Source organism: Rhea americana, unplaced genomic scaffold, assembly GCF_003343005.1.
Source record: "Rhea americana isolate MKP2758 unplaced genomic scaffold, rheAme1 scaffold_14, whole genome shotgun sequence".
Taxonomy (NCBI): Eukaryota; Metazoa; Chordata; class Aves; order Rheiformes; family Rheidae; genus Rhea; species Rhea americana.
Window position 1 is genome coordinate 309,958 of NW_028185483.1, and position 26,901 is coordinate 336,858.

General features: G+C 42.7%; 1 protein-coding gene across 1 annotated transcript; it reads right to left on the reverse strand.

Annotated features, from left to right (window-relative positions):
- On the reverse strand, window positions 1–25,359 carry LOC146599372 (vesicle-associated membrane protein 3-like). The gene is made up of 5 exons (XM_085298544.1): window positions 25,285–25,359; window positions 16,294–16,408; window positions 13,226–13,384; window positions 12,073–12,124; window positions 1–10,557 (listed from the first exon to the last, which is right to left on the reverse strand). Exons 1-5 carry the CDS (start codon window positions 25,344–25,346, stop codon window positions 10,541–10,543), a joined length of 405 nt encoding a protein of 134 aa, XP_085154670.1. The 5' UTR covers window positions 25,347–25,359; the 3' UTR covers window positions 1–10,540.
- Between the last annotated feature and the right edge of the window lie 1,542 nt (window positions 25,360–26,901).

Below are 26,901 nucleotides of genomic sequence, written 5' to 3' on the forward strand. Positions count from 1 at the left end.
CATACATGTTACAAATGTATACAGTATTCTTGGAAAATATGTTCACCACTTAAAAAAAATCACTATTCACACAAAAGTATAGTAATATCAAACTTCATAAGTTGTCACAATTTTAGCATCAAAATGTCTGCATGCAGAATTTCATCATTTATAAATAGAATTCCACTGACCTCCAGGTAAAGCACTTAAACAAATTTCCTGGTCTCCACAACATTTTTTCCTCCCCAGATAGCTCTAATAAGGTGCAAATGGAATGTTCTTCTGTAGAGGTACAAACCACGATTTCTTGCTCTTGAGTCTATGAGTTGAGAGATGCTGTTCTCAGCACAGATTTTCAAATCCTTTCTGAATGCATTACTAGATAGCTTAACATTACTGAGTGGCCTTTAAAAGGATGCAATTAAAAGTTTGGTCTGGAGTTTAAGTTTTCAAAGGACAGCTGAAAACTGATTTCTGGCTATTCCTGTTAGAGCAAGTAGAGTTTGAAGAATTACATGGAAAGAGGTAGAAAAAAGGTTTTTGTTTCACATTGCCATTCCAGCAGCATTGCTAAGGTGACCTGTGAGGAGAACTTGCAATCTCAGTAAAGAACCCTCTTCTTTGGTGCCAGCAGGGCAAGTCAGTACCCAGTAGAGGTTTTGCCATTCAAATAGTACAGAATCAGACTTTACTAGATGTCCTGAATCTGATCCTATGCTATTTGTGTCATCAGCGCCAGTGTCAAAGGAGTGGGCTTCACACATACAGAGGCAAGAGAACACGCTGAAAATCTCAGCTTGGTCAGATCTGGCTGAGATCTGTAGTGTAACTGAGAGAGAAAGAAAAGATCTTGATGTTCGTGGAAGCTCTTTGAAACATGGGGCTTACACTTACTCCCACTAGATTTGACACTGATCAGACCAAAAAAGGCAAAAACATAAACTGCATACACTTATGAAGGCATACACTGAACTTTTACCTACCTTGGTGGGACACAGAATATATCCAATATAGACTGCTATCTAACCCAGGCAAGTGAGTATTTTCAACCTGGGTCTTTGAGTGAACATCAGTTTTTCATAATATTGGCAGCAGTAGTGGTGTACTGGCTGAGTACAAAAGAAATTCATAAGTGGAAACCTATATTTGTACTGACTTGTATTTGCACTGGCTGGTAGTATTTGCAATCTGCTCCACTGTACTCTGTGGCTGCATGTCTCATAGGACGCATCAAATGCACAGGGCATGTTGCATGCATGCAGATCCACTCTCTGCAGTGAGTCTGGCACATCAGGACTGATTGACACACTCATGGACAACATCCAAGATTTCTGAACGTCAAACAGTCCAGCTGAAGCCACTTCTGTTCTTACAACTCTAACTAGTTTATGGACCTCCAACAGAAATACAGAAATTAAACAGATTATTACTGAGAGCAGGAGCATTAGCAGTGTGGGGAATTTGCCTCTCCACTATTATGTCATATTCAATATGTCAGTCTTCCTGAAAACAAAAATATTTGTCATGATAGTAGGCTGGTAGGCACCTACTCCATTACTTCTAAAGTGCCAAGCCTATTTATTTCCCTTTAGCTTCCAGAAAGGAAGAGACTTTCACTTCAACATGTCATATCATTCTAAAAAAGTTTTTCTTGGAAAAAATGGTAGGGAAGGAGATTAAAATCTCCCTGCACTAATCTGGCTGAATTTCTCAACCATGAGCTCAAAGCAGTCCTTTGCACTTGAATAAGTTTCTAATATCCACATAGAGCCCTGGCCTTTAGAAATCAGCAAGCAAAATACTTTGTTAAATCTGCCAGTGTACTGGAATAAGTGAGCATTTGGAACACCATGTGCAGATTTTGGGCCCCCCATACAAGAGAGATGTCAGTAAACAGTAGAGGACTAAGAAAAGGGCCACCAAGGTGTTTGGGGGCTGGAGCATCAGATGCGTGAAGAGAGGCTGAGGGGGTTGTTCAGCAGGAAAAGACAAGACAAAGAGGAGAAGGCTAGGACAGTCTTCCAATACCTAAAGTAGGGGGGGTATAGAGAAAACAAAGCCAAACAAAGACTCCTCCTTGAAGTACACAGGGAAAGGACAGAGAGCAAATGTCACAAATTGTAACACGAGAAATTCCAGTTTAATGTAGGAAAAAAAATTCTTCTTCATATATTTTTACTTGATTCTTTTTTTTCTTTTCCTGAAAGGCTGAACTTTATTAGTTACCTAGCATTTGTGGAACCACCATCCTTGGAAACTTTCAAAGCTCAGCAAGACAAAACCCTGAGCAACCTGATCTAACCTCAAAGCTGGCCCTGCTTTGAGCAGAATATTGGGCTAGATGACCCCCAGAGGTCCCTTCCAACCTATTTTTGATGTGATTCAAAGGAAAAAGTTTTCCTTTCCTGAATTAGAATATGTCACAGATTCCCTATCAGGACTGGATTTAGTGATGACTAACAAGGTGTTCCCTTGTGTCTCCCCATTAGCACTGGCTGATGCAGTGTGCCCTCCCATCTCTCAAAGTGCTATCAAAAATACTCAGCTAGGCACTTCTTCCTTTCCCTCTGCTCTTAAGGCTCTTACACCACAGAGTGGAAATTCTGTGTATGTTAAGCACATGTTGAAGTAGCTTCCAGAACAGGGCATGCTTTGCTCTTCACTCCAGGCCAGAGTGTGTGAAATACCCATCTATCCACATTCTGTCTACAGTGATGAATTGCTTAGCACCTCCCAAGGCTGCTTTTCTGCCTTAAAACTCAAGCATAAGTCATTAAGGAAAATACTGTTTAGCTGGCTACAAACTCTCTTTCTTGCTGAACAAGGTGCAATAACATCATTTCCTGCAATGACTAAAACAGGTTTAGAATAAGAGTCTATATATTGCCACTAAGAGGACTTTTTATGCTGCAAACTAAATAAAGGCTGCTCACAGCAGACACTACCTGAAGCACTTCACCAGTGCTTCACACACAAATGGCAAAATGTCTGTCTGTGCATATGTGCACTTCTTTTGGGAAGGGAGAGGAAAAAAGGAGTTTTCAAACAAAAAACAAAAAAAATCTTCTACAGCAGTTGATGTTTCCCCCTCAAAATGTGTTTTTGCCACAGACAAAGGACGTTTTCAAGCCTCGCTCTTGAGTAGGAGATACTAATTTCTAATCTCTCAGTGATGCTGATACACCTAATGTGACTAATATTTTACCACGTACATGGTCAGCCAGGGGGAGAACTTTTCATTTAGAAGATGAAGTAATGATGTTTTTCATGACAAATACTGGGCTACCATTAACACTTTATTGTGCAGACCTGTGACTGTGTCTCAGCTACATTAGCATTTTATTTTCTTTCCAATACAGGGAAAAAGCAAATAGAACACATACTGGGCTTAGATTTTCTAATAAGAAAAAATATTCTGTAATGAATGCACAGGCTTCTGAAGCTAATTATTTGGCTATTTGTAAAGTTGCTTATGACTTAAATAATAGTTAAATAATATTTGAGGAAATAACAGTTGTAAAGTACACCTATTATCCTTGTCATACATTTCTACTTTGATTTGGCATCCTTTTTTTTTCTTTGAATTCCTGAAAGCCTGAACTTTATTATTTAGCACACTCTAGCTTGCTCCTAGTATGGTAGACCAACTCACTGCTGTGACTGGTGGAGAAACTGCTGCATCCTTTCAGGTCAATAATATAAATATTAACAGCTGAAATTTTGAAAGCAATGATGTGATGTGAATCTACAAATTCATGGCTCCATTATATGCAATATCTTATATACTGGTCTTACAACAGCATCTACTATTACTTGCTCTTATTTTTTTAAAAAAATTGTGGTTTATTAGGAGAAGAAACTGATTTCAAAGACTAGATTAAAATAGCTCTTATTTTTTTTAAGCTCTTTCATCAAAAAAGCTCAAATGACTGCCACATACTCACATAGGCATGTCAGGAATGTAATGGGTTCAACATGGTGCTTTCCCATCCTCTCCTTAAACTATCTATTAATGGAAAGGCACAGATATTAGAGCAGAGTGAGGATGAGCAAAACAATCATGTTAGTTCAAGAAGATTTCATTACTGGCAGACTGAAGTCATACACAAGGAAAAGGTTTGTGGGCATTCAGTACGTATCTTTAGAGCACCAAGCACTCTGGAGCCCATATTTGACTGAAATTCTCAAGCAATTCTGCGCCAAGCAAGAACATGCCTTTGGAAGATATACCCCAAATGTCTCTCTTTCTTTACAAAAAATAATCTTTACTGCATGTATTATATCTCTATGTTTTCAAGAGAAAAGTGAAAGGGGATAAATTCAGCTACCACTTGCCCTAAGCTCATTTTTAACAGTAGTGTGTATGCAGTTCAATAGACTAGCACCACTTAGTTTTAACACATGAAAGGTGCTCTTAGGTATAGCTGCTTAAAAACAGGCAGTTATTGAATGTTTGCTCTATTGTACCAAACTACCATTATCACACTATCCTTATTTACCTTTCCTCTCCTTTCCATCAATACTGATGAAACTGCTGTTACAAAAATGCTAAATAAATTAAAACTGCAGTGTTACAACTAAAAATGTTTGAGTAGTTGCAAAAAAATGCCAGATGTCAAGTAGTCAGGAGCTTTATGCTGTGTCACATCATTTTGAATGGAATTAAAATCCAGGAACCATATTCTGCCTTCAGCGTTCTCCTTCTCATCAGTAGAGACTAGTCTAAAGACAGCAGGGCGTTATGGGGAGACGGTTCTGCTCCACTCAGGCCCACCTCTGCTCTGATTGAGGTCAACACCAACAGCACCGCAGAAGGCAGGGAGTCATCTGAGAGGGCAGCAGAACAACCCTAGCCCCAGTATGTCGTGCACACTACACGCCAAAAACGCAAAGGCTTTTGAAGGGAATGAAGAGGGACTTGAAGAATAATGGAGAAGCCAGCTACTATGAGAAGAGCTAAAGAAAGAACAGGCTTTTCTATAATTAACCTTGTTGTTCTCTATGATATTTTCTTTTTGAAAGCGAGTACTTCACCCTTTTAAACTTGCAGCACATGGCTTCATTGGTTGAATAGAATGTTACGTATGAACCACGAGGCTGTATTCATGGTTTAAATCAGTGCAGGTTATGATTTTTGCTTTGGAGAACTAGCAGATGTGATACAGGCATGACAGAATGAGGTTACTGCAGAAATGACTCATTGTTGAACAATCAAGTGTTTACTCCAGCAAACTGCATGTAATCAGACTGCCACCGTGTTTCTGCTGTATTGTAAAGATGTAGCTTTTAAATGTCAGTGCATCAGGAAGAAAGGTAAGCTCCTTGGGTGGCTTAGATTTCTTTTTTGTGCATGTGTTTAAAGGTAGGCAGTCTTCTGGTTCTCAATTGAGAAAAAAGCCATTGAGCACATCAATGGAGACATACATTAATGAAATAAGGAAAGGAAATTAGTGGAAGAGTAAAACAAAATCCTTTCTTAAAGTGGAACAAAGAAGTACTTCTGCAGGAGACCAGGAAGAAAAAAAAGAACAACTGATGTTTTCTGATTTTTCATATATCCTAATCTAGCATCTCTGCTGAAATAATGATGTCATGATCTGAGAAATCTTGAGCCAATCATTTCTCTAGATACAATTATTTTTTCTCAAACTAAATTCTTCAGCCTATTTTCCTTTTGTTTTTACAGGAATTAAATTGGGGTTGCTTGTGCTTTGTCTTGTGTGAAAGAACAAATCCTCAGAGATGTCCCATCTAACAGGAGGGACCTAAATGAGATGGGGGGAATCACCAGCTGGAAGATCATCTCACTTCTGACTATACAGGGAGCCCAAAGGTTAAGGTCTGCACCAGTCCTAAAGTTCAGGCCAGGACGTGAATCCAAACCAAAGAGACTTTGGTCTCTTTGAGGCCTTTGTCCAATACTCAGTATGTACCTTGGGAGCGCTCCCAGTGCCTTATGTGGCAATTGGTTTAGCCCTCTCCACCTTTTAAAGGGCAGGAAAAGGGAGATTGAGATCTAAATCCTGGATCACACCCAAGGGCTCTCCACTCTGTTTGTGAAGGTCTAGCACTAGCACATGCAATAGGGGCACTGCTTTACAATAAAGAATAGATTTTGCTTTTACTGGGTGGACAACCTCCCACAGGATGGAGAACAAGTCACTCTGAACCATGAAGAAGAGTTCACTAACACCGGACATCGGGGCTTCCAAAAAATTTTCAAAGTTTCAACCTGCCATGGCAGATGCAGTTCTGAGAAACAGGCGTCACCATTTTACACGTACGCTCTAATGAAGGTGTCAAGGAACGATCTCGCTCTTAAGAGCTAAAACTCATCATATTCAAAGAAGACATAGCCAGATTGTTTATTAAGTTAAAGTTATGTGAAGCCATGCCAGAGAAGCAGAGACACAAATGAGACAAAGTAACAGAAGAATTTCAAAAGATCTTGCTGCCAAGACAAAAAATGTAGCAAATTGTAGCTGTTCTAATTCATTCCTTACATAGCAGTTATTGTGCTGTTCTTCCATCATTGCAGGTGTTCAAATCACTTAACAGATCATTATAAAAAAGAAAAGGCCAAGAGATCATTATAAAAAAAGAAAATGCCCAGCATTCTACTCGCCCGAAATATTCCAGGGTTAACCTCACCCACGTTCCAATGGAACTAAAGTGCCAACTTTAAAAATCAAACCAACTGTATTTCTAAATCACTTATTGTTGTACAGACCCTAGATTACATCAAAATCTTTATCAGATTCTCCTATCTTCCTTCTAATAATACAGGATTATGTTAGACTATGTTGGACTGTCCTGTTCCATAATGTTGTCAAGTGAAAATCAGGTCTCAGCTGTTCCTCTTTCCACAGTACTTGCCCTTGTATGTTCTGTGTACCAGATACTTAGTTTTGGAGCCCGCTATATTACTGCAAGGTCAACTTAATTAGAAGAAAAAAGGCCTCATGCTGTGCCTGTGGATAGTGGAAGCAGATAAGACTATGTCAACCTCAGAAGCTGAAGTGCACTCACTGGCAAGCCCAGCAGCACCCATGGAAGAAGCACAGAGCAGCTCCAATGCTTTAGACCATCTCCTAACTATCCCATGCCAGATATGCTGTTTCTGAATGGCATATCGTGCTATCATCCTAGCTGGCCATCCATTGTACAGCTGTAGCCCAGAAATCAGGGTGAAAGTCAGTGCTTCCTATAAGGACAAAATATGCAAGTCTCTTTAACTCTGGCTGAAGCTATAGAAATCCTTACTTCTGGCCAGCTGCATCTTCAGCTCAGTCCTCAAGATGGCAATGATAATGCAACCAGCCTTGCAGCGCTGCCTCCCCGAGGGGTTTGCTGGAGCAGGGATAAAAGCGAAGCCCTTCTGTGCCTTTTTAACAGTCCAGACGAAGGCAGTACAGTTAGAGATGAGGAGCAGTAGTTGCCATTTTACTACATAACTGAAATTTGAATCAGTGCTAGCTAACTAAAGAAGAATGAGTTGACCTTAATCTGGGAAATTTACTGTTACAAGTAGGCAACTTTATGCGTGGACATTATAAATGTAGAAGCAGTGAATGGGAAATAAATCAATCCTGGCTTCAACACAACTAAGATCTCCAGCTGTGTTTATATAGACTGTCCTCTGCACCATTCTACGTATATGTGATGATGTTGCACAATCTATGACCCTGAACAATCCTGTATCACCATATTCTCCTTGCAGGAGAATTAACCCTCTGCAGGAGCAGTAAGACTCCAGGGCTGTACAGCACATAAGAGCACACTTGATCACACTTCCAAGGCTGCAGCAGAAATGGTACACGGCTCATCCTATCAATTGCCACTAACGAGCACAGCCCAGGAGCAAGTGTTGCATATTCACAAGCACACTGTATGCAACAAACCTGAAGAGTTAAACACATGCATTTAACCTATTTCACTAGCACACAGGAGGAACTTGTCTCTTACCAAGCATTTTGCAAGCCACTGGAGTCTACGTTTCTTGACTAAACTTTTCCTTGCAAATTCTTACCAGCATCTGGCAGCCATCTGTATTATTTACAGTTTTGAAGAAGAAAGAATACACATTTTCACTTAAAGCTCCCATTCTGATTACTAACCTGCTTGAGATAGGTTAACTAGGAGGACCTGATTCTGCACCCTTACAGTCTAGTCCCCACGTTCATTTGGAAGCTTTGCACCTTGGTAGCTGGAGGAGTAGAACTCCTTGATGTGCATCTGCTGCTCCTGCCAGGTAAGTAAGCATTTCAAACTCTCACAGGCTCACAGTACGCTCTCAAGGCGCTCTCTACATCAAGGATCTGTATCAGCATATAACCTTACTGATTGCACCATCTCCAGAGAAGGCAAGCCTCATCTCAGGAATCCTGTCAGCACTCCCGGAGAGAAACCCTGTGAGGATTAAGCAGTGCTCAACAGGAGTACGGGTGGCAGCATCTCACCCTCAGGAGGTAATTTTGTCATACCAGCTAGCCAAGTATTCTCATAGTTACTAAATGGTCCTGAAGTTGGACGGCTTATTCCGTTTCCAGGGAAGGCTGAATTACACACAACATGCAGACGCGGCACCTTATGGAGCCAGGCCCTTAATGACAGCAGTGTTTTCTGTTTGGTTCATAGGGGTATTTGAACGGTTTATGTACGTACTCAGCTGAAGGACTGAAGCAAACAGGGCGCATCAGGAAGTCCAGCAGCACATAAGTAATTTTGAGAGTGACATTTCTATTTCATGAAGGCTGTGGGCACCTGCTACTTAAGGATATGAAACAGCACATGTAAAAACAAAGCAATAAATATATCGAAAATATCATAACGTAACTGGAACCCTTCAACTAATCATCATTTATTCTCTCTGCAGGATTCTACTTAAGCACAGTATGTATATACATCACTGCAATAGAGTGGTCTGGTTTTGTTTTAGTTTGTTTTGTTTTAATCCAAAACCATGTCAAGAGAGATACTCTACACTGAGATTATTTACAGTTGTATTATCACCACTTCTATGTTCTAACTAAATTTCAGACAAAAAAAAAACCTAAATTTATTTATTTATTTATTTATTCAGCAATTGTTCTTAGAAATCCTGAAGCAGGCATCCTGAAAAAATGCCTGTCTGGACTGTCTGACTCAAAAATTGATAATTCATTTTTGTTTAGGTTAACTATGATCAAACATAGTATAATTTTCTATGGATAGTATCCCCATCCTCCTCAAAACAAACTATTCAGCATTTAAAAAAGAAAAAATATTTGGGAGCAACCCTATAACAAGAAAATGCAAGAACTTTTTTTCAAACCGCAATACATCTTTTTTCTTAACTACACCAAATGCTGTTTTAAATTAACTCTAAATTAGCTCTGAGTATGAAAAACATCTTAACTGAGCACTTTATAAAGAAGACACTATAATTTATGTCTCACACACACATTTAAAATAATTTTTTTTAAAAGCAGTGTTGTTTTCACCATCGCTTTGGAGCAGCATTTCTTTGCTCCACGAAACCTTTGCTAGGCACCTTTCCTCGGTGTCTCTCCACTCTTTTCTCTACTTACTCACACCCTCCACTTCCCAGTTTTTAAATGCTCCTCAGAGTGGGCTCCATTTCTGCAAAAGGCAAAGGCAGCTTCCCAGAATTGCGCTGGGAAGCCACAGACATCACTGAGGTTGTTCGTGTGCTTTAAGTTAGGGCCATCAGCACTGGGGATGGGGGCTCAACAGAAGCCCGTGAAATCCGACAAACACTGCTTTGGGTTATTAGCAAGAATCTGTATCTTGGTCATTTTTGGTGCTCTTGTGTTACCAGTTTAAATTTCACTTGGCTTTTTCAGAACCGTGCTAGCCAATGCTGTGTTGGCTGTCATACAGCTTGCTTTCTAGCTTTCATTTTGAGGCCATCTCGGTTGTACAGAATACTCCACCAGGGGAATTTAATTTCATAAAAAAAACAGTCCTATTTTTTTTCTGCAGGCAATGATTTTATACCTGAATACTACAACTAATCTCAAAACCTGTGTTTGAGTGGTAAGTAGAAATCAGATGTTTTACACATTCTGTGAATACTTGCAGGCACCACCGTCTTCAACGGGAGTAGCAGGGATGTACTACCTCAAAAAAAAAATCCATCTGACAGTGGATTTTGCCACCTAACTTTAGGTGCTCACATTGAGAATTCTGGCCCTAATGTTTGCTATTTTGGGTCCCAACCACCTGACAGAGTCCCTTTAAGCAGGAGCTTCCCCACAGCCACTCCCTCTAATTCTGAGAGGTTTAGGATGCTTTTCATATCCTAATTTCTGAAGGTCAGTGCAGACACATTTTAAGACACAGTGATAAGACAGTGTATGGAACTACCTGGCAGTATTTAGCTGGTACAGTTTCTTGTGGAAACAACAGAATTCCAAAACACACCACATTGAATGCTTATGGATTATTACAAGCAAAAATCCCAAGACACCAGGAATTAAAAAGCGGCGTTCAACAAAGGAACACTGATACCGTTGGTTGATAAGAACAAAGTTGTGCCAGGTCTTCCCTCTTCGCTTTTTCAAGTGGAGAAATAAACTGAGAAAGGAAGCAGAGGGGGAAGAAAAAGGCAACAAATGTTATTATAGAGTTACCACTGCGCTTATCTCACAGAAGTGAGCGTGTGCTACCAAACTCGCACTAACAAATTCCACAGTAGTGAGCCATGACCTGGGGTTGATAAAACGACACCCAGGCTTGTGATTAAATGCCCCAAACCCAACCTAAGCCATGCCAAACCTGCTATCTCTGTTTCTAACCCTGCCAAGAGAGGTATCCAATATTTAAAACCAGTAAGAAAGGGTTAACTTTTGAGGAAAAATTAGGAGCCATCTTGTCTGCCTTTTACTTTCTTGTTAGGATACACATGGTGCTCGATGATGGATATATACACAGCAGCCAACTCCACGGCTGCACATCTGTATTCCCAGGCTGCTACACTAGGGCTGCAGAGCCGAGGCCTGTCTTTGCCTTCAAGCCACTGACCTTGAGTACCCAGTTAATACAGTCAATTAATATCTCGCCATTTCCCATTCTTGCCATATCTGAGTTATGAAACCCTAGAATCTTTCTGGGACAGTTTGGTGCCAACATTCATAAGACTAATAAGCTACCACACATATCTCAATCCATTAAGTCATGTTTACAGGTGATTCTGTAAGCCTCTGTCACAGCAGTAACAGAGGAAAATGGAAACATGCTGAGGATGAGGCATGTAATTTGAGAGTTGGGAATTAATTCAAGTTCACAATGCACCCTCCTGGTGAAATCTCTCCTGGACTACTGGCTGTATCGCTCAACTCAGGAAACCTCTCTTTCACGAGTTAATGCCATATTGTGGTTATGTCACATAATAACAGTTGTTGCCAAGACAGAAGTTACATAAATCAGCTGTTCAGTTACTGTCATTACGAGTTCCCTGGCTCACAACCAGCATGACTGCTATTATTCATTCATATACTACCTTCGCTACAAACATGCAGAATGAGATGATCTTTGGAAGCAAGGAATCAGCAAGACTTTGGACCAGTTTTTAATGATATTCAGGTATTCAAGATGCAAAGGGATTTGCAGAAGTACCATCATCCCAAATTCCAGCTGATTTGGTAGTAACTAGCCATTTGTGCACTTTTAAAAAATGTATTAGGTGTCCATTTGCATGAGGGCCCTCATCCTCTTCTGACAGGCATGAGCAAGGACTACTGGTCTCACTGAAAAGCACAAGGATTTCTGCATTTGCTCTAATGAAAGGAGACTGTCTGAGACTGCAGGAAAACATACATAAACATGAAAAAAGGGGAGCCTTTAATCCTGGGAAAAGTTATGTAACATACTAATGTAAAACACATTAAATGTCAACAAATTCTACCCATACAAGCACCCAGGGAATTTGCAGTAATTCTCACTATAACAGCACAACACTAGAAGGAGGCTTTAACAAATTAATCTGTTGGAACATTTTAAACTCACTCTTTGTTTTGTTTTTTTTTCCCCATATTAGCACTTGGTAAGTCATAGAGCTACTTAGATCATAAATGAAAAAGAATTACTCACTTATAATTATAGTGAGAATGATTGCGCATACTACACCAAGGATGATCACCATCTATAAAAAGAAAGTTACAAGAAAAAAAGAAAAAAGTCAGCTTTCACATGACTGACATTAACCTCTAGGTTCTTTGTTTTTATTTGGTGGCCTGTACATTCTTCTTTTACTTCTGGCAAAGACTCACTGTAACAGACTTTTGGAGACCACCTATTTGGTGTCACTAACCACTGGCAATGGACACAGCCTCTTGCCAAAGGTATCGAGTTCTTGCCCATCAGCTAAGAGGCAGGAGCAAACCTTGTATGCATTTCTGGCAGTGAAGTAAAACAGCTCTGGAGGTGTTTTAAGTGAATGCATGTCCACTGGCTGGATCCACTCATGATCAGGTGCCACTTTACACCACAGTAACTGGATCACTTTTAACCGTGTGCCCATAGTCAAGAAGAGGCAGCTGGAGGTGTTTGATGCCCAGCTCCTATTTGTGCTGGTTTTGTGTACTTGTGCTGTTGCTGAGAGAGGCAGCCCATGACAGCCAGCGTGGTTTCCAGTGTGTTAGCCTATACCTCAGCGTGAAGCCAAAGTCTGTTCCCACAGGAACAGATACATCAGAGCCAGCTGTGCACAAGCACGTTCCAGCACAGAGCTACGTCGGGTAGTGTGTGAGACAGGCTGAAATCTAGTGATGCCACTTGAAATGCTGCAGTCCTAATTACCTCATAACTCCAATGAGAAAGGGAAGAAGGGAAAAAAGAACAGGGATGCATCAAAGCAAGGCCTTCGTTCCTCCCAACATTTCTGAAGGACAGAGACAGCCACTGGCTTGCAGATTTATTTCTCCCTCTTCTTCCAGAGGTTGGGAGCCAGAGGCAGGACAGAGGTTTTACTCCTTGTCAATTAATCAACTGGGCAAGTCCTATATTTTTGCATCCCTGTTTGCAGACACTGAGTAAAGCATCAAAATTTGTATGTAGATTTTATATACTGCACAAATGATCTGAAGAACAGGCTCTGGTAAAGATCAGAGCTGCTTGGCTCATTATCTGGCAGCTCAGAGGGCAAGACTTAGAGATCCCATGCTACAAGCAAAGTCCCTCTAAATGCAAGTGAATGTCATCTGCCACAAAGCAATTCTTAACAAGACATCTTTATATTCTTTACCTTGCAATTTTTCCACCAATATTTTCTCTTCAGTTTGGCTGCACTGGTTTCAAACTGTGAGGCACCTGCTTGCAACGCATCTGCCCGGTTGTCAAGTTCTGACAGCTTCTGGTCTCTTTCTAGTACCTTGTCCACGTTCATTCTCATGATGTCTACCACCTGCAAAGGCACAGCCCCACATTAGATCCCCATCCATGGTAACGCCAAAGGTCACCATATGTTCACATTCTGCAATATCACAAATCATCCTGAAACCAGCCTTTTTGCCATTATGGCAAATATCAGGTGATAGCAATTGCACAGACATTTCCTCAATAAACACATCTGGAAACAGACAGTGAGAACAAGATAAACAGTTATACTGTGCTCAAATGCCCTTAAAGTTGAAAAATAAAGGGACATTATGATATACTCTAATTAATTTCAGTAAAGATTATGATTTCCTTTAGCCTACAACTAAATGCTTCACTACAGATAGAGAAAACGGACGGAGACCATTTCCTCTACTACAGTTTGGTTGACCATTGTCCAGCCATTATTAAGAACAAGCCATTATTTTCTTCATGCATTTACTACAATTTCCTTACCCAAACTAGCAAAATTGGCTTTACAAAGCCCACTCTAAAAGGAACTGTATGCATTTCCTGATGGAAGAATTTACTCATTCTGCAGATCTTCCTCAGACAAGATGACTTTCCAGCCATAATCTGAAGTCCCACTCGAAAGTGAAGGAGGAGAAAATATCTTACTTGGAAAATTTCAGTCTGAAGGGCAGCAGGAGCTCATGCCCCGCTCAGTACAGCACTCGAGTGAAAAGAGTGTGCACAGCCAGGACAACGTAGGTAAGGCCCACTCGTGCATATATTTTATACGCTGTCAGAAGAAAATCCCTTCTAGCAAATGAACAGTCCTAAACAGCAATCTTATCCAAATTCGTCATTAGCAAAAGTGTGAGACAGCACACCAATCTCAGTAAAGTCGTGTCCACTCATTCTAGCAGTGTATATGGCTGATGGTCTGTTACTCTTTCTACTCTGTAATAGGGAAGTCCACGTTATTCGTATTTAATATAATGTAACCATTACCTACAAAAGCCCAGAAATACAAAATGTATATACCATATGAAATACAGTGAGGTGAAACTGGTAGTGAAAGAATCTCTGGATGGACTAGCACCGGGTCAAATGCTGTTCCAAAACTCAAAGTTTTTCTTTCATGTGTCTACCAAAATTAAACAGAATAAAAAGTGTTTTGGTCAGCTCAAATTTCTTACTTGCTTTCTCAAACAAAACCTTTCCAAGCATTTCAATCCATATCAAATAACAAACCTTTTGTTTTCATTTCTAAGCTGGTATTAAGCTAAATTTTGTCTCAGTACAGTGTTTCATACTGAAAATTTTAAACTATTTCAGTTTGAAAATGATGAAAAAAATAGTATAATATTTCCTACCCCTTCTCTCCTTTTTGTCCAAAACTACATATTGAATTTAACTCGAGTGGACACTTGGTCCAGATTGCATTTTTGTCCAATCAACACATTTTTGTCTAGCCTAAGACCAAGATCTGAGCCTTAGAAAATACGCTTCAGATTGCCTGGAGGACTCAAGTGGAAAAGCCACCACGGATATATGTGAAATGCTGGTTTGGGAGGGCTTGTAGTCGTTTCAGTAACGCCAGAAGTTGGCTCTTAAGCGAAGCCTCGACCATGTTGCTGCGTTTTGGGCTTGGCTCCGGAGTGCTGAGCAGCAGCCAGAGGAACGCAGTTCTGCGCCCTGGTGTTTGGTGCCACCTACAGATCATTCTCCCATAAGACATGAAACAAAACCAGGAAAGATCTGGTAGGAAAGTCAAAGCACTGCATAACAGATCAAAATCCCCAGGTGATATAAACCAGCTTCACCCACAGGACTTCAGCAGACTGAAAGCCCCATAGCGTTCCCCTCTCTCAGCTACTCACTGCGAGTTAACGATTGATCAGCCTTTCCCTGTCAAGCAAGGGCTCCATCCTACTTCCCAATACAACAAACTTACATGTGCTTGAGTGACCGTCGATCAGAACTACCGAGTGTGCTGTTTTGAAGGTCACAAGTCAAGTCTTTTCTGTTATTTGTAAAGCATACCTAGAGCATCTGAAACCAGAAGCCTTTATAGAAGAAGCATATGGATGTTTTCCAGTGTGTGTTTATTGAACTGGCATTAAAGAATCACACAAGCCCCAGGCATTTCCTCATGTGCAATAAGCAATTAGTTACTTAAGTGTTTGTAGGGTGTTAGCAAAGCCCTGTGCTTAATATCCAGCACACAAATCTGTGCAATACGTCAGGTGTGCAAGGACTCCACAGCTCCTTCACCGCTGGTGTGGTCAGCAACTACAGCCGTGAATGGTGGTACACTCACTCATTTCCATTAACATGGCAGTTAGGTGGACGTTAGCCTTGCAGCCAAGCTGGCAGGAGCAGGGCTTATCTGTATCTTAACTAAAGAACCATGATGGAACAGGCACATGCTCCTCCAAGACCATTTGAAAGGGTGGGGATCCGTGGGAGGTACTGTTGTGAGGTCCTGTGCAAGTGCCTCTCTGTGGGGATAAGCTGTGATGATTAGTCAACAGAGCTTTGACTAAAGAGCACAGTCCTCACCTGTACAACATTCAGGGCTTCCATCTACTCGTGAGAAGCCTAGGGTCTGCTCCTGTGGAACAGCCTGTGAGATTAGCATCTGACCTTTAGGGATGCAGGACCGCTTTATTTAGTAGAGATGCTATGCTGGTGCCACTATGACATTTCCTCCTAACCTCACTGTCTAAGATGAATTCCAGAATGAATTATACCAATATCCGTATTTATTCTGCAATAATGTTATTGGTACAGGGATGTTCATACTCAGAATATCTCTTGTACTATCTTGCCTCTGAATAAATGCCATCCTTTGGTAAACCTCATTTCCTTGACCCACTGCTTTCAGACAAGCAGGAGCTGCTGGATCATTATGTGAGACAAGCATCTTAAAGAAAAAGAAATCACATCAGCACCCTTACAGTGAGCAATAAATCACCTGAAGCCACTTACCTCATCCACCCGGGCTTGTGTCTGCTGCAGCCGTTTGTTACTCGACACACTGGTAGCAGGAGGTACCCCTGCAGCCCCAGCCCTGGTGGGACCTTGGGTAGGAGCTGGAGCAGACCTAGACCAGGAAACAGAACATAAAAAGTGACTGAAACCATCTTCACTTGTTCACTGCTCCTTTTCTGGAAAAAGTCAGAAGTGTGTATTTCTTAACAGGAGTTTCCCATATTCTCCATGTCAGGATCACTACCCTTGTTCTAGAGACCTCTTCTGTCCCATTCCCTCCCATCCCACACTTATTTTTCACACCACTCTTGACAGGACCATGTCAAACTCTTCCACTCCCTTGTTGCCTCTTTCTCTCCAAACTAGAGCACTTCTTCCATCAGTGAGACCTTCTGGTTTTGGATCCACCTGTAGGGCAGCAGTTTGGCTAATCACTAGGGAGGAAACAGTGAGCCAGCTCAGGTTATCCACCCTAAGTTAGCCAAATGACCTAATTAACCACAGGCCTGACCAGCAAGGCAGCACTTACATCCCACTCCGGAAGAAGGCCTGGCTCGAGGTGACGTGTGTCGATGCTACAGGAGCCAGGGCTGTGACCTGCCTTCCTCCTCAATGACACACTCCCGGGCTTCTCAGTGTCGGGCTGGAAGCTAACCAAGCAGAGACAAACTAACGGAGAGGAAGAAACGGAGGAGGAACTGGGGGCGAGAATCGCACGCAGCATGGGGTTAGTCACTTCAGGCACTCGTCAGTGCTTAACCACCCCACCAGAGATCACCGAGTGCTCCAGCAGAACAGCTGGCCTGGCGTAAACATCTGCCGTGGACCCTCGATGAATGTTTGCAGCAACGCTGTGAACAGAGCCCAGGTCTCCTGAGCGTCAGCTCTTTTCTTAAGCGTCAGCACCAGCCTCCCACACGTTGCTTTAAAATAACAAAAAAAAAAACAACCAACCAAACAAACAAACAAAAAGACAAGTCCCTTAGGGTGCACGAGCAGATGTGGCAGTGACTGAACTAAGCAGGCAAGTGACCCTGCTGGCCTGACAGCGTCTAGTGACTCCAGCCAGCAATTCTTCTCACCTGCACTTCTAACCTGTGAAACCTTCCTTCTTCTTTTAGGGGGACTCCTGTCACTTCTTCCTGCAAGGAAATAAAACCCTTCCTGAAACTGCAGAGGAAATCCCTAAGCATTTGAACTGAAAAATATCACAAATTCCCCTCACGCATTACCAATGCCTTCCCGCAGTGACGGACTGAAGGAACAGAGTGTTTCTCTATGAATCATTCCCTTCTACATCCTGGGGTCTGATTAATGCTCCTGGAATTATGGCCCCCTTAATACATTGTCAAAGTGCTTGGAGGCACCCTAAAGTTAGTTCCCTAAAGGCTCCTTAAGCTGCAAAAAATATATATATATTTTTTTACAGTATTGCCTGTGGGCTGAGATCCCTACAGATGACTCTGACCCCTAACACACTCCCTTTGATGTTCGCAGATCGAGAACACTGCTGCATCTTACACTTCTTTTTGCAGGGAGGGGGGATAAGAAAGTCACTACCAAGCTTCAGTTGAAAGAAAAGAACCTGAGCTGTACAGAAGCATTGCTCATCCTTTGAGGAGCTCACAGCCATCGTTAAAAACACAAAAAAACAGAGGCTGCTGAGTCTGCTACAAAATTACTCCACCGAAGGGTCGTGGGCTAGGATGCCCAACAGCATTTATTCTGAGTTTACACCGTCCTCACCAAGGATCAAAATCTGACTGTCGCATATCTTGGACTCAAATACTGCAAAACGCGATCTCCCTGGAGTATTAACATCTTCAAAAGGAGGTTCTGGTACAGCAACAGAGCTAAAATTGAAATTGTGAAATTTTCCTGCAGTCAGGGAAGTAAATAGACCTTTTCACCATCTGCACAAGCAGAACTTTAATTTAGGGAAACACTGTGTCAAGCCATTTGCTAGTACAAGCGTAACAGAGATCCCCTCCTGTGTTGGGCACTGTCTGCATCCCAGGGGCTACGGAAGGGAAACACACAGCAGGAAGGGTCACCAGTCACGTATTTTGGCCCGTAAGCACAGTCTGTAAGCGCAGTGTTGTTCTTGCCCAAATCTGTGTGATCACTACAAAGTTCAGCGCTCTGTCCTGTACCTTTTCTGCCTGGTATTTTTCATCTTCTTTTGGCATTTCCTAAGTTTAAGTTCCTTAAAATGAATTGACATAAAGTAGATCCTTCCTAGTTTATTCCTTAAGGTGCTCTTCCAATGTCCTTGCTGCCAACTAATTTGGTTTCGGCTGTGTTTCCTGGGGTTGCTCTGCTCCCTGTGCAGGATGGTCTTAGAGCTGCCCTAACCATGACTGCAGGAGCTACTGTAACTACCAAAGAGAGATGGCAATCTTTATGCTAAGGTACAGAGAGCTTATAATTAACAAACACATCTTAATTTAATAATTGCATAAAATCTAATATAACAGTAACCAGAGCTGGGTGCTGCCTGCTGTCCAGAGCTACTTTTTCCAAACCTTGTCTCTGGAGTTCTGCTCTCTGGACACGGTGACAGCAGCTCATCGCTCACGGCCTCGTGGCTCAGCACAGCGGGCTGCAGAGCCCTCCGAGCTGCAAGCAGAGGAGCGCTCACCGGAAAAGACAGAGCACGAAGCAGAAAGCACAGGCTCCCAGCCAGGCTTTGGAAAGTCAGTCCTTGAGCATTTGGCTTTAACACCACTTGCAGGTCTCTTCCTAGCAAGACAGACGTCCTCTCCTGCCATTAGGCCGCATGCAATTGAAACAGGCAAAACGGGCACGAGATCACCCTTCCCTCCTCCCAGAGCACTTCAGAACAGGGCTGGGGGTCTCCCAGCCCCGGCTAAGCCCTGTCAGCATTCGAGCTCTGTAGAAAGCCTCCTGGCAGGGCAGCAGGAGAAAGTAGTACCTCAGTGAGCTAACATGGCCCCGGTCCAGCAAGGCCTCCACTTAGAGTATGTCTTTGAACCTAGGTTTTCTCGTAAAGAAGGGAAGTGAAGGCCCCATGTCACTGGAAAGCATCGCTGTTCTCTAGGATATCTTAGACTAAAATGTTACAAGGAAAATCCAACCTACTTTCACATAATTCTTCTACTATTACCTCTGTCCTGCATCATACCAGCTGATGATTTCTGAGAAGCGTGACTGAAAGGAACTTATGCAAAACATTAGCACAGTGTTGGAGAGGCTTTTCTTTGAAATACATGGAGTCCAATTTCTCATGGGCTAGCATGATTTTTAGGAGCTATAAATGAATGTAAAATCCATGTAGAAGTTTCTTCTGTGGGCCCTTAGCTAGACAGCTGTGCTGGGTTTTTTCAGGAAGAGGAAAAAAAACCTACAACTGACAGTGAGAACTTTCATCTCCAAGTGCAGGTCAAGTTCATTCTGAAGGAGGAACAAAGCTACGTTACTGCAGGCAAAAAAACCCGTATCATTCCCTACCAAGCTGATTTATTCTTCAGTTGCAGCCAGCAGTGACGTGAGAGCACTGGAGTGCTTCCTGGGGAAGCGACAAGCGACGATGCCACGTGCCGGGCGAGCGCAGGCGCGCCAGAGCGGCGGCGCGTGCTCGGAGCCTGGGCAGTTAGGTCACTCCTTTTATAACATCAGTTACGTCCTCGCTCCCCAGCACGCCAGAGCTTGCTTTTGTTAACACGCGAGCAATCTCGTTGACGAGGAACAGACGCGGCTCCGTGCACCGTGCACGCGCGCAGCCGCCCCCGGGGACTGTGCAGTGACTCAGCAGAGCGGCCACAGCTGACTCAGACGTCCTCGGTCTGCCCTCCGCCCGCCACCTGCTGCGCCTGGACGTGCTAGGACAGCAGCGTGACTACGAGATTTCCCACCCCACACGTCAAAAAAACCTTTTTCTCTTTAAATCAATTTACCACCTAGCGCTAGCGGTTAAATGGAGCTGTGGCTCTGCTCAGGAGGGATTTGGAGACATCCAGCGCCACTGCCACTTCCATTCCCACTGGCGGAGGGAACGCTGAGGACGAGCACATGCCTGATGTTTGGGAAGCTGCTCGAAACACCGTTCCACTTCTGCTCGTCTGTGTGAGCTCTGCAGGAGAAACTTCTTGAGCTAGCCAGGCTAGGAGAGGGAGCTGCCCGACGCGGAGAGCAGGAGGGTGCCAGGCCGTCGCCACGACTGCAGGGGAGAGGCACTGCTGCTCTTCCCTCAAACCCTTTCCCAGGTGTTCTAATAAAATACAGGAAATTGCTCTGCTCCTCTCCCTCTTTACCTTTTTACTGTCCAGTTACCATGTTTCTAGAGTAAATATTCATTACTACAACCAAACTTTAGCTTATTTAAGATTCTGCTTCTGCGTAGGCTTGACTGCTCAAGCAGGATTTGATAGTCTGCAGTCCCAAAGACATAAAAACAAAAGCAACTGTCTGCATTTAATTGAAAAAAAAATTTAAAAAAATAACAAAAAAATCAGAGCTCTTGCTTAGCACTGTGTTCTTGAGATTCAACCCTAAAGCAATAATTAGAATTAGCTACAAGTGCAAATTTGTACACTATTCCAGTGCCTAAAGATGTCAGCGAAGATCCAGGGCTTAACAGAAACTGCAGAGACAAACCACTCCCGGACTGTCCCTGGTGCACCGTCTCCGGCTTTAGATGCATCTGAAAGCTCTCAGGCAGGGAGGATCTCTAAGGAGATAAAGGAGCTCTGCAGCGCTGGGGCTTCTGCTGTTAGTTTTGAACTTGCTTTATTTGTTTGTATGCAGTAATAGGCAAACAATTTTCCCACTGATAATCTGTGAGGGGGAACTTTTACTGTCAATATTTACAGTCCGCTGCTTCCTGGACAGATTTGTTAGTTCCTTGTTTTATCTCAAGCAGCTTCTTCCAAACTTTTTTTTTCTTTTTTTTAAACATAGTAGGTAACTTTAACAGAATAGTGAGAATTTGCCAACAGTAGTGCCAAAGCTCTTTAAACAAGCAGTTTGGCTATGCGCACCTTGACACAGTCCGAACAAAACCCCGTCTAACCAGGAGAGCAGACTAAGACTACGTGCTAGCCTGCCTACACGCCAGCCCTCGCTGCAGCTCGCGCCTTTGGGATCTAAACTCCTCGCGGCTCCGGGCCTTCCGGACTCGCGCGCTTAAACGTCCGAACTTAGCGGTGCAGGTCCAACACAGGCACACACGGACAACCGTGACTCTGGGAATACACAGATGTGCGCGCCTGGAAATCCGGACACACCGACTGTCCATCCCACCACCTCCTCCCCACCCGCTCGCCTTCCCCGAGCCAGCCCAGCCGGCAGGTCCTGCAGCTCCTCCCAGACCTGCAGCCTTCTGACTCAGAGGCGTTCAGCGAGGGGCTTCCTTTCCACTTCAGCTGCCCACTGACCTTGCGTAATTCAGATTTGTATCCGATCTTCCCCCTCCCAGTTATTAACCAACATATTTTTAACAGGCTACTTTTACTCTTGTTTTCTTTTAACTAATCGCACTCTCACAAGGAAAAAAGCTACTCCATGGGAGTAAAGAAGGCCATGATATCACAACACCGGCTAGAGCGAAAAGAGCACTAGCCCCTGGACAGGGCAGAGTCACTGCTGGGTTAGCGGACCTCTGCGTACCTGGGGACGGAGGGATTTTCAGACCGTCAGAAGGTGCTTCCAGTGCTCGGGGGCTTCGCAGAGGGAGCCAAAGTATCTCCCAACAGCAGCAGACGGGCTTCCCTCGCTGCCAGGGAACCGTCCCCGCTCACCTAGAGACGTTGTTTCTGACCGCTGCTTGTCAGTGTTCCTTCCGAGACCTCCAAAATTCAGCAAAAACGTGACCACTGCCAATTAAACGGCATGTTAAGATTTTAACTTAGACCCATTCCGGTCTATGACTATGACTTCTAAAATGATTCTCGTGCTATTTGTAGTAATGAATTGGGTAGCAATGAGTAAGAGTGAATTGGGGGTAGGAAAAAAGAAAATCACATGTAAAAGGAGTTAGCATTTTGAGAGGTCTTTATTTTGTGAAGAAAGTTCTGCTTTGAATAAATTTCTGTTCCCAAATGTGATTTTCATGTACCATCAGCAATATTCCACAAGGACTTATTCCTTATTACAAAATATTTACTCTAATCATCAGCCAAAAAAATAATATCCTACATTTAATGTCCTGGGAACACATTTAATTAAATATTCCCACCAGTTTATTATGACTGTATTGACCATCTGGTGTGCTAAATATGCACACAGAGGAAAAATAGAGGAACTTCAAGTCATTGTCTTTAATTTGATCATCACTTATTATGCTAGTAATGACTGACTGATTTATCTTCTCCAGTGTCTTGTATTCAAGCCAAATGAGTATTACTTACAAGGCCCAAAGCACCTGAATCTTACATTAAGCCAATTAGTTCAGCTGAATGATTTTCGTGACAAACAAAGAATTTGCCAGAAAGAGTTGCCGTATTTCCATAATTCCCTAAATCACAGGCTTCACAACAACCAGTTGTGGTGACTCAGGTGGGGCTCCTGCTAGCCAGAAAAGCAACACAAGGCAGGAGTCCTTTTCTGAAGTATCAACACTCCAGACTTTTTTCAGATCCTTGTTTTCCCCCTCACTGTCACCACTTGCAAAGCCTGTGGCTTAAGCTAATGTGGAAACAACGTGGGGATGTTGACCGCTGGCCATGCTGTGCAGAGCAGGCTGATGGATTTGCGGAAAGAATGACTAAGGGTCCGATGACTCAAGGTGTTAGTGCGCGTATTTTAGGTTCGCAAATTAGAAACTCAGAACTACACAGTGGGAGCCAACGGGCTAAAAAATGCCGGCATTAAGTGATGACCTATCCAAAAAACAGCACCTGCACACGCGAGCTAGTTCTACCACGTCTTTGGATCCGAGTCGAGCACTCTCATCTTCACTTTCAACTGCACAAAAGAAAGTTTCAGCAGAAATGCAGGAAAGCAACACAACAGACAGTTGCCATTATACCCTGTATCCCCTCTGCTCCGCTTGAAAGAGCTCCATCTGTAACTTAAACCTCTGTAAGGGGTTTTGTTGACCTGGACTAGATTAACAAAATCTGGGCTCTAATTGCACTGTGATACAGGTTTCCGAACGCTGCTCTCCCTTAGCACTCACCTCTCCTAAAGCAGGGGCAATGAAGAGGTTCCTCATCTCCTCCCAGAGAGGCAGAGCAGCAAATCAGGTCTCCTTGGGAGCAACCTCAAGGGGAAGGAAGAGCCCAGTATTAGGGAGCACCCAGTGTACCTGCCACACTGGTGGGGCAGCGCCACTGGGCTGCACACGGGACCTCTGCTCGCCCCAGCCAGCACAGCACGCTGGAGCAGAGCACCTCTGCTACACCGCTCAGGACGCTTACCTCCTTTCGAGGTAATTTACCCAGATCAAACAGTGATTTTAGCTAATTTTAGTTCCAAATTTTTTTCTTGGAAAAGGGTTAATTCTTATTGTTTGTTGATTTGAAACAAACTAATCTTTATGCTAAAGAAGGTTTATTTTAACTAAAGTAAAGCAAATAAATGTGTAAACGATTACACTGTAAAATTTCTTAGTTTCTTAATATTTACATTGACATGAATTGCATTCCAAAAAAAAAGAAGTAACATTTTCTAAATTTTGTGTAAATTCTTAATTTGCATCAAGCAACTTTTGTATAAAAATTACAGCTCTGCCAAAAATACAGAAGAACTAACATGTGAAAGGCTTGTTATTGTTAATAACTAAAAATTAGTTAGGAAGAAAGGAAGGAAGTTAGAAGTTTTCAACTTCTTCAATTTGTTAACTTTGATTGACTGAGTTATTGATGAGGTCTAGGAGGAATTACACTGGCCCAGAGAAGACAACCTCTCTGCACCCGAAAAGATGCTGCAGTTAGTCAGCAAGTCTTCCTCAAGGAAGCTCAGCCTGATTTTCCCCAGTTCTGCGGTCTGATTTTACCACAGAATGGCTACTATTTCTAGTTACTTGAAGATATTTCAATAAATTTAGCTTTCATCATGGGTTGCCAATTTCAAATAGATTCAAAGGTGTATGCAAATGAACATACTATTACCAAAAGTGCCAGACTCCAGTTTTAAGAGAGTTCCTTATGCTCCATCAGCCACGCAGGTTTTTATGCTAATCCAACCCATTGGAGACCATGCGGTTTTCAGCTCTTGTCTTTGAGCATTCTTGGCCTTGCAAGGTGCAGTGGCAGCAGCCTTCCTCCCACTCCTACAGCTCTTCCTGGGGCACTGAGGTTCCTTTATACGCCTGGAGAAATCAAACTGAGAGACACCAACCATCACAGGAAGAGCTGCATTTTCTCTCCAGAAAAAGAGATTCATCAGAGAACTCAAATCCTCAATAACATCTTTGGCTCTCTCAAAAGACAGGCACAAGAAGCATTCCCCTATCTGCAAAGTATTACTGATAATGATACTGATATTACTGGCAAAATCTTTATTTTCCTTATGCTGACTTACCAATCTGAAATTAGGAAAAGAGAAAACTGTTTGCAAACTGGAACAATACTGGGTTATAGCAAAAACTCTCCAAAGCAAACTGGGCTGGAGAAGGAAAGAAACCTAACAGAACAAAGCCCAACTTGACGACTTGCTGAGACGTGATTGGAACAACTCAAGAGCAAAGTGATACACTGAAAATGCAGCCAAGACTATTGCCGTGGTTTTTCCCCTCCATGTCACAGGGAAAAGAAGAAACACATTCTGCCTTGGAAACTATGGGGGAAATATATAAATACCAAACAAATACTCTACTGAAGAAATGCTTCACAAATTCAGAAGTCTAAAAACAGAGCGTGTTTGAACAGCTAATGAAGTAAAATACCCTGATCTGCCAATAGATATGCCAGATTCACAAATCTCTATTATTCAACCTCTAGAGCAATCACTAAGGACCCAGTTCAGTGGAAACAGTCAGCTTTAAGCAAATTCCCAGTTCCTACCACTGAACGGAGGGTGACGTACTTGGAGCCCATGTGGACGTGGTCCGTTACGGCTTCGCTTTGCGTGTGGCCAGCAAAAAACATCCAGTTCTCCTGATTTTCCATGCAGGCTGCCAGGCTTGCGAGCTCAACCCGAGGGGAAATAACAGGCAGCAGCTGGGCAGGGCATGGGTGGGCAGGAGCAGGGCTGAGCCTGACTCAGCCATCCCCTACCCACTGACTCACGCAGAAGAAGCTGCTGTAATTTGTTGCTGGTTACAGTCGGTTATAAGCAACTCTGACGTAGAGGAGCAAGGAGGGCTCTGACGGGACAGCGAGGCTCTGGTGTGCTTTCCCTGCTTTGAAGTAAAGCTTTGCAGATAGGGGAATACTTCCTGTGCCGGTCTTTTTGAGAGAGCCAATTTAAAGCTTAGGAGGCGTTGGGGTTTTCTATTTGCCTGTAAACTACTTCACAGCATTCTTGTTGTGCCTTAGAAAGAATTTAACTAAGAATACACTTCTCTTAATTAAAAACGCCCCAGCAACAACAAAACAGCTAAAAGACAAAGTTGCATCTCCATCAGCAGCAGTGAAACATTTTTGGCATCTCAAATGTTTTTGGAATAGTTCTGTTCATAAACTTCTGCTCTGTGGTGTCAGTCCCATCACAAATTAACCTCCTAGGTTACTTATTTCAAGCTTCATTCTCAGAAAGCTAAGCTATTAAGTTTAAATTCTCGCTAACCACTTGACCAAGACAGCTACACTGCACGTCTTATCCCACGCACTCATTAGTTAGAAGTCACAGAGCAATTGCCAGTGTTAAGAGAGAGCAGCCAAAGGATCTGTACATAAAGTCCCACTTCCAAGCTTTTTTCTCACAAAACACCACGTTCAGTTCCCAGCCAGCTGCCATGAAACACGGCTACCCTTTTCAAGCTCCCTGGTCTTAATCAGAAGTGTTCCGCCTTGCCATGGCTTTATTATTCATCCGCAGTGGTTTTTTCCCCTAGTTTCAATATCCATCAATCACTGAAGCTAGATTCCAGTTAATCAATCAAATACTTAATTAAAGGAAACTTCACATTTCAAGCTCTCATCAAATGAAAAAAATCACAGCATTTTGAATATAAGAAAACCAGAGCGTTTCCCTTTTAAAAAGAGCTTAAAGAGTATTTTGCCAAACCATTTGACAAACTACATGAATTCATGGTTACTGTCTAACAGGAAATTCTACCATCTGTATTGAATCCTGTTCTGGGCACTTTAAGTCTGTAAAATAGCACTTACCTGTATCACCACAGCCATCCTTCCGCACTCTTGAGATTCCCACCTACACGGGATCACAGAGTGATCCTTGTGGTTTCTCCTTAGACTGCACTCCCATCTTGGTCTTACTCTCCCCTCTTTCTCTCAAAACCCTCTCAATTTTTTTTTTGATGACCCAGTCCCATCTTTGCTTTATATAAATACAGTTTTACTTCTAAATCATGTTTCCACCACACTTGGTGTGGTCTGAGATGCTTACAGGAGTATTCTGTGGATCGAACGTGATGCTGAGGTGTGGTATCTCTGATTGAAAGTTATTTTCTAAGTTACTTGAATTATTTAATCAGTTATATCTGTGTATTCTCAAATTGCAGAATTCCAGAAACCAAAC

What these genes read in the sequence shown, in the direction of transcription:
- LOC146599372 (XM_085298544.1), bottom strand. Translation starts at nt 25,346, where the DNA reads ATGTTTTTTGCTGGCCACACGCAAAGCGAAGCCGTAACGGACCACGTC. An exon ending in CACGTCCACATGGGCTCCAA is followed by an intron (nt 16,409 to 25,284) that starts GTACGTCACCCT and finishes TTCCTGGTCTAG; the next exon opens with GTCTGCTCCAGCTCCTACCC. An exon ending in ATTGGTGGAAAAATTGCAAG is followed by an intron (nt 12,125 to 13,225) that starts GTAAAGAATATA and finishes TTCTTTTTATAG; the next exon opens with ATGGTGATCATCCTTGGTGT.